The 8,013-nt window shown below is 50.5% G+C and overlaps 1 protein-coding gene and 1 pseudogene across 1 annotated transcript; both read left to right on the plus strand.

Moving 5' to 3' along the window:
• The first annotated feature begins 905 nt into the window (after nucleotides 1-905).
• Tmem185b (transmembrane protein 185B) lies at nucleotides 906-3,531 on the plus strand. Its single transcript, XM_029538793.1, has 2 exons — nucleotides 906-961; nucleotides 1,389-3,531. Exon 2 carries the CDS (start codon nucleotides 1,739-1,741, stop codon nucleotides 2,789-2,791), a length of 1,053 nt encoding a protein of 350 aa, XP_029394653.1. The 5' UTR covers nucleotides 906-961; nucleotides 1,389-1,738; the 3' UTR covers nucleotides 2,792-3,531.
• A 2,208-nt stretch (nucleotides 3,532-5,739) lies between these two features.
• Nucleotides 5,740-5,839, plus strand: LOC115064077 (annotated as a pseudogene).
• Nucleotides 5,840-8,013: the final 2,174 nt, after the last annotated feature.

Raw genomic sequence — 8,013 nt, forward strand, 5'->3', positions numbered from 1 at the left:
ACACACACACACACACACACACACACACACACACACACACACACACAAAGACCCTTTTCTATGGCAGCATTCTTTTTGAAAGGTAGGAGCACCAAAAAAAAAAAAAAGCCAAGAAACTAAACAGACTACGGCACGCCCAGTACGGGCCATCACTCCTGTGGGCTCTATAGAAACAGACGGCCTCCACACTGGTTCACCTGTTGCAGCTTCTGGGCTCAGGGAGCACTCTGCTGTCTGGCACTGGTCTCCAGCAACCCTTACGCAACTCCTTGGTGCCCATCATGAACGAGGAAAGCCTGGGGCTGAGCAGCAGTCCCCACTTTTCTCTGGGAGGGCTGAGAGAAGAGGCAGTAGCAGTCTGTGAAGGTTCTCTGCTTCCCCCTGGGAGCCATATACTCCAACTGCAGAGATCAGCAGCCATCCCTTCCCACCACCTCGTTTTTCCTCTGATGACCTAAGACTTTCACGATTTTTTATTCCACTTCAGGGAACCTGAAGGCCAGGCCCGGGGCTGAAAAGCAAGGACTAGCAACCAGGGCTCTGCTGAGCAAGGGTCAGAGGAGAAGGGAGGAAAGAACCCTCTAGTTCTGCCCAGCAGGTCAGAAAAAAGAAGTATCTAAACCACAAACCCATTGCAGCTTATCAGAGAGGGGTGGGGTGGGATGGATTTGCTTCCCTTTTCAGCCGGTGGGTGGCAGGGTCTGGCGTACAACCAAAATTTCTTGATCCTTGCACCTTTTCCTAACATAGTTCTAAAAGAATCAGACTCACGCAGGGTCCGATAAATGAAAATGAGACTCAAGGTTGGGAGCCCTAAACCCAAGCCCTAATTCTGCCGCTAACCTGGCCTTCTCCGGGTCCAGTTTCTTCACTTACTCCCTCAGAGAGCTGCTTCTGGACTGGTGGGACACCCTCCCAGGTACCCCTCCACTTCTCGGGTGACACAGGCAGAAGAGCATTGGTAAGCGCCTAGGCGCTCCGCACCACCTTTTAAGGGCAGTCTGAGAATCGCTCGTGGCTCTGTGGAGTATTGCCCTGGGCACAGCCCTAATCCTTTGACTGCCTGCATTCCCCCGACCTTCGCGCCGAACCCAGGGTCAAAGTCACTGCTCGTCGCGCGTCAGTACATAGGTGCTGGGCAGTCACAGTTACCGGCGCGCTCTCAGACTCCCCTCGCCCGCCAGCCACCCGCCTTTGCCCGTGCACCCCCGTGCTGCTCTTGCTCTCCCCCCTCGGAGAGACCCCCAAACCGCCCGCCCGCTGCTCGCCCTGCCGTCGCCCAGCTCCGCTCCCGCCGCTCACCGACCCCGCCCCGCCCCGGGCCCCGCCCCCGAGCCTGCCGGGAGGATGTGAGCTCACTCCTTCCTCCATGTTCCGGCCTCCTCCAGGAAGCGTCCTCCGGAGGTCTCGGCCAGCTCACAGGCAGCAGCTCCTCGGGTCGCCGAGTCCGCAGCGCGCCAAGTCCCATCTGACTCCGCACACAACGCGGCGTCGGCCTCGTGGGTGCGGAATGAAGGGAGACGGCGTGAGCACCCACCGAAGCTTGAGCTACGGGGCTGGGGCAGTGTCCCCGGCGTAGGCACCCGTACTGTTCGCGGCCAGCGCACGCTGTGCCCTCGGTTCGCTTCCGGCCGGGCCACGTGACTGCGCGCACGTGTTCGGGCCCCTCGGAGCTGCGGTCTGGAGCCTGTAACACGCAGCGGGCGGATGCCCATTTAGAGGCAGTGTAGCCTTCGCCATGAACCCCAGGGGCCTGTTCCAGGACTTCAACCCCAGTAAGTTCCTCATTTATGCCTGCTTGCTCCTCTTCTCCGTGCTGCTGCCCCTGCGCCTGGACGGTATCATCCAATGGAGCTACTGGGCAGTCTTCGCCCCCATCTGGCTGTGGAAGCTCCTGGTCATCGTGGGCGCCTCGGTGGGTGCGGGCGTGTGGGCCCGCAACCCTCGCTACCGTACGGAGGGGGAAGCCTGCGTGGAATTCAAAGCCATGCTGATCGCCGTGGGCATCCACCTGCTGCTGCTCATGTTTGAGATACTAGTCTGCGACAGGGTGGAGAGGGGCACCCACTTTTGGCTGCTGGTCTTCATGCCACTCTTCTTCGTTTCCCCCGTGTCCGTGGCCGCCTGCGTCTGGGGCTTCCGACACGATAGGTCTTTAGAACTGGAGATCCTGTGCTCTGTCAACATCCTGCAGTTCATCTTCATCGCCCTGAGACTGGACAGGATTATCCACTGGCCGTGGCTGGTGGTGTTTGTGCCCCTGTGGATTCTCATGTCGTTCCTCTGCCTGGTGGTTCTCTACTACATCGTGTGGTCCCTCCTGTTCCTGCGGTCCCTGGATGTGGTGGCAGAGCAGCGAAGAACACATGTGACCATGGCCATCAGCTGGATCACCATCGTTGTGCCCCTGCTCACCTTTGAGGTCCTGCTAGTTCACAGACTGGACGACCACAATACGTTCTCTTACTTTTCCATATTCATCCCGCTTTGGCTCTCATTACTGACCTTGATGGCTACAGCGTTCAGGCGGAAAGGGGGCAACCATTGGTGGTTTGGGATTCGCAGGGATTTCTGTCAGTTTCTACTTGAAGTTTTCCCGTTTTTAAGAGAATATGGAAATATCTCTTACGATCTCCATCATGAAGACAGCGAAGATGCTGAAGACGCCTCGGTGTCAGAAGCTCCGAAAATTGCTCCAATGTTTGGAAAGAAGGCGCGGGTAGTTATAACACAGAGCCCTGGGAAATATGTTCCTCCACCTCCCAAGTTAAACATTGATATGCCAGACTAAACTCACGGGCTGGGCCTTTCAGTGAAATAAGAACCATATACCCTTGGATTCCACTTTGCGTTTTTCTTGTGTTCATCCAGTCCTGGAATTGGAAACAGGCCCCCCTCATTTTACATCCACACTGAGACAGAAGTTTCTTGCAGTGGTCATTGTGTGCCGTAGGCAGAAGGAGGAAACTGTAGGCCTGTGGGGTGTGTACATAATGTGCAAGAGAACTTGCTTTCCAGGCTCCCCCGTCTTAGGAGCTAGCCAAAGGCAGTAAATCGGATTGTTTCTAGGAGCTAGCCAAAGGCGGTAAATCAGATTGTTTCTAGGAGCTAGCCAAAGGCGGTAAATCAGGTTGTTTCTAGGCCTTCTAAAGACCTGAAAACTACATAGCTGTTTGTTTTAAAGTGCTACTTATGCCTACCAAAAGTATTGTTTAAAAAGTATTTTTATACACTGCTAGTCTAAAATTGTATTTTAGATTGTGCCCTTTGTGACATAATGGCAAATGTACCAAATTCTCCACTCCCACTGTTCCCTAAACCTCATTGTTGTTGTTTCTAGTGCTCCTACTGTTCAAATAGTTGTTTTCTTTGGGCTTTGCAGACACAGGTCTCTAGTATTCTAATAGATGAATTTTCTAATGGAGTGAATCTGCATATATTAGTATTTATATGAATGTTTTAGCAGTGTTATCTGTGTTGATTGTAGTTCTTGGCAGTAATGTATTGTGTTAAAGTATTTTTTTAAGTTTCTGTGTGAAGATATGTATTTATTACAACTATCCTTAAAGACTGAATGAGATGCTAGTATGTCCCTGACCCGGGATCCTGTCAGAGTCTTGGAATGACGGTCTGGTGTAGTAGATAACAAGAGTTTTACACATTTTTAAAGTTTGTGATCGTGCCCCCAGAGAAAAGGGACAGCACCACTCAGAGAATAGATGACATGCTCCAATATGGTCCCAGGCCATGAACACTGTCAGTTAACACCCTGGCTTCTTCCTCACGGGTATTATCATCTCTTGAGGAACAACCAAAATATGCAACACACAGTTTGGCCATTTCTAAGGTCTGTTATAATGTAAAGCATTACTGTTAGAAGGCTGAGCACGACCAACAGGGCGCCGTATTAGAAGGGCCAACATTCATGCGCCGCCAGTAACAAGGAACAAATGTTTAGGTACTCTTAAAGATGAGCGCAGTGCTTCTTCAGGAGCTGGAGTCACACCAGGAAATCAGAACCAGAGGACAAAGCCAGACCTCCTCAGAATAAGGTTCTGACTGGGAAGAAAGAAATACTTGGAAATGGAAGTTAAAAGTAACATGGGAGCCGGGCAGTAGTGGCACACGCCTTTAATCCCAGCACTTGGGAGGCAGAGGCAGGCGGATTTCTGAGTTTGAGGCCAGCCTGGTCTACAGAGTGAGTTCCAGGACAGTCAAGGCTATACAGAGAAATCCTGTCTCAAAAAGCCAAAAAAAAAAAAAAAAAAAAAGGGGTGTTCATCACCAAGGAGAAGACTGGGGTGGGGGCAGTTACTAGTTTACTAAGGATTACCTACACCAGGCTCCATGTGCATAACTGCCCCTTTGCTCTGGGTGTGACCGGGTCCTGTTCCATTTGAAAGAAAAGAAAACATGGTGCTGGAGAGACAGTAAAGTGTACTGTGCAAACATGACCTGTGTTCATACCCTCAGCATCCATGTGGAAGTCTACAGCACAAGCAACCCCAGCAGGGAGGGCAGCAGAGACAGCTGGATCCCTTAGGCTTTTAGCTAGCCACTCTAAACCATAGAGTTCCAGGTTGTGAGAGACCCTGCCTCAGAATTCAAAGTTGAGTAGCCATATGATGGCTCAGTAGGTAAACGTGCCTACCACTCAGCCTGATGACCTAAGTTTGAGCTCTGGGATCCATATGATGAAAGAGAACCAACTTTCTCAAGTTGTCTTCTGGCTATCACACACAAAACAAACTCTTAACATAAAGTGGCCAGGAAGATGGCTCAGTGGTTAGGAGCACTGGCTGTTCTTCCAGAGGGCCCACAGTTTGACTCCCAGCACCCACATGGTGACTCACAACTGTAACTCCAAGGGAACCTGATGCCCTCTTCTGGTCTGTGCAGGCAACAGGCACACAAGTGACACACAGACTGTTGTGTAAGAAAAGCACCCACGCACTTGAAGTTTTAGTTTTTTTAGTTTTCTTTATAAAGGCGGGGAGCAATAAAGGAAGCCACCTGACACTCACCTCTGGTTTAAGCATATGCACAAACAAGATGAATTGAGTATTTTAGCATCATTCAAAACCATGTGAAAATAACGCTTGTTTATAAGCTAAGGAACATCATGCAAAACTACTGGGTACTTGGGACATAGGTGGTTTGGACCAGCCAGCAGCCTGAGGCAGTATGGAGCAGCAGTGGAGGGAGTGCTTTCTACACAGGGCATCGCTGATTCACTGCTTTCTCAATAAAACCTCAGGGCTCCTAGTGACACCGAGGAGGTCCTCCCCCCCCCCCGCCCCGAGATTGGTGAGGTGCTCCTCACAGCGATCCCTGTGTGAGAGTGGAAGCTGAGAAGCTAGATACAAGCAGCATGAAGGAATGCTGCTGGCTTCTGGGTGAACTTCACCTGAGCTTCAGGCAGCCACTCTATCTCACTGCTAGCTTACTCCCTACCTCCTCTCTACCTACCCCTTACCGCACTCCTACTCCTCCAACTCCCCAGAGTACCTGATAACAACAGCTTCTTGCCCTAGTAAGATATAAAGATGGGGCTGGAGAGATGGCTCAAAGGTCAGAGCACTGGCTGCTCTTCCAGAGGACCTGGAGTCAATTCTCACATTCAGGTGGTGGCTCATAACCATCTGTGACTCTAGTTCTAGGAGATCCAACTCCCTCTTCTGGGCTCTGCAGGCACATATGTGGTACACAGACATCCTTGCAAGCAAAATACCCATATGTGTGCTTCAGCAGCATATATACCAAAATTGGAATGATGCACAGAAGATTAGAATCCCTGTGCAAGGATGATACCCAAATCCGTGAAAGCCTTCCATATTAAAAAAAATACCCATATGCACAAAATAATTTTTAAAAATATGTAGTGATGGAAGAGCAGGTGTTTCTGAAACAACGGAAGGGTTGGCTATGAGGGTCTGTAGTGCTCAGTACCTCCAGCAATGGGAGGAGTGTTGGTGAGCCACTGTCAGACGCATGCTACAGACATCCCCGAGTCTCTGTCCTCAGTCAGGTCTCAGTTCCATCAAGACTTAGGTGTCAGTGGAGGAATTTGGTCAGTTGTTGACTGATGGCCACACAGCACAGTGACTCCACATTTGTGTGTAGGTCTGTTTGTCACAGCTTCTACAAAGGGACATCTCAGCTTCTCCACAACTTCCAAGAGCTTAGTGGCTGGGCTGGGCGACTGGCTCAGTAAGTGAGACTGTGTGAGCCTCAGAAGCCCACAAAAGCCAGCTGTAGTGGCATGAGCTTATATTTCCAGTGTAGGGAGTGCAAAGTGAGGCTCCCCTGGGCTTGGGAGCCAGAGAGCCAAATTGTTGAGGTCTATGCCAATGGGAGACTATCTAAAACAAAAACAAAAACCCTAAGGTCAAAATACATTTTTTAAAGCCCAGTAAGATGGCTTGGCAGGAAAAACGCACTGCACAAGGCTGGTGAGCTGTTAGATCCTTCGGTTTCACGGAGGAAGGAGCGAGTATACATCTCAAAGTTCTTGGCCTTTCACAAGGATGCTGTAGTGCACATACACATGTATATGCACCCAGACAGTGATATAAACAGACATAACTACAGACTCCTCCCTGGAGCTGCAAGTTGGCTAAGGAATATGCTTGGGACTGGGAGCTATGCCAGGCCTCCTTGATTCGTCCTCTTCAGGATGCTGGATCGAAGAAGTGGCAATCTTGAACTTTGACCTTTACGGCAGAAGCAAGGAGGCCAAGCCAAAGTCTGCAAGCACCAACAGTTCTCACTCACAGGTGACAGATGTCCGGTCAGTCTACTCAATTCCAGTGGCCCAAGCACATGGTCGAGCCTGTCAGGGGAGGCAGCGTGTGTCCAAGGCAGTTTGCACAGGTAGCTGTCAGTCCATGAACTCATTAGTGTTACATGTGGGTTGAAAGGAACCAAAATTTGTAGATCACAAATGATTTTCTTCTTTTACAAATGTTCTGTAGTTTTCAAAAGCCGTTACCATGGGAAGGAACCTGCTGGGATCCGACGAGAGATGGGAAGAGCCTATGGTCAGATCCCCTTGTGAACAGTGGCATTTAGAAACTCCCAGCGGCTCTCCAGGACCACATTATGAGAGAACCTGTCTCAGCTCTGCTCAGGCAGAAACAAGATCAGTTTAAGGACAGCCTTGGATGAGGTTTTGTCTCAGAAACAAAAATCAAAAGAAAAATATTTTTAAAAACTACTGGAGTGGTGCCAAGGTCCGGCACTAGCCTTTAATGAGGATCTGAGTGAGGGTGAGCCCCAGATTGGTTCGATACTGGTAAAGCTGCTGAGCACCATGGGGTTGCCTAGTAACGCTCGGTATGAGGAGGGTCCTTGGGGCTAATTGGCAAGCTCCAAAGCAATATGAGACCTTGTCCTGTATGAACAGGGAGGGAGTCCTCCCACCGCCATAGGCATGCACACACACATTTTTTTAAAAAAAAACAAGAGGTGAGGGGCCTTGCTGGAGGGTTATTTTGGAAAAGTCAGGATGGTACAGGGAGGCCAGCCTGGTAGAGGGTACTGGGAAATGTGGTACTCCCAGAGAGGAAGATGGCCTGGTCAGCAGCCACCACCTGACACCTCCAGGGCTCAGGGTTAGAACAGGAAGCTGTTGGGAGACAGGTAGCTCACAAGGTAGTAGGCAGCAGGATGGCTCTCCATGCTGGGACCCTGTAAGTCACACCTGGAAACCGAATCAAGGGCTAAGTACCTCAGGGAACCAGGAGGTGAGGAGGCTGTCATTGGAACTGCTGCCATTGGCAACATGACTCCACCACCAAAAGGGACTATTAACATCATTCCTGCTGCCACAGAAATTTCTCAATTGACACGTTCCATCCTTCCAGGAAGCTCCATAAGTAGGAAAGTAAATAACACAAAATAGTCTCAGGAAGTCCCTGAAACTGACCAGATTCCCTAGGCCCCTACCCACCAGAGTAAGCACTGGGCATAGAGCTGCCTAGAAGACTCAAAAAAGTCACAGCGCAAAGAAGC

This window comes from Mus pahari, chromosome 5 (genome assembly GCF_900095145.1).
Source record: "Mus pahari chromosome 5, PAHARI_EIJ_v1.1, whole genome shotgun sequence".
NCBI classification, from domain to species: Eukaryota; Metazoa; Chordata; class Mammalia; order Rodentia; family Muridae; genus Mus; species Mus pahari.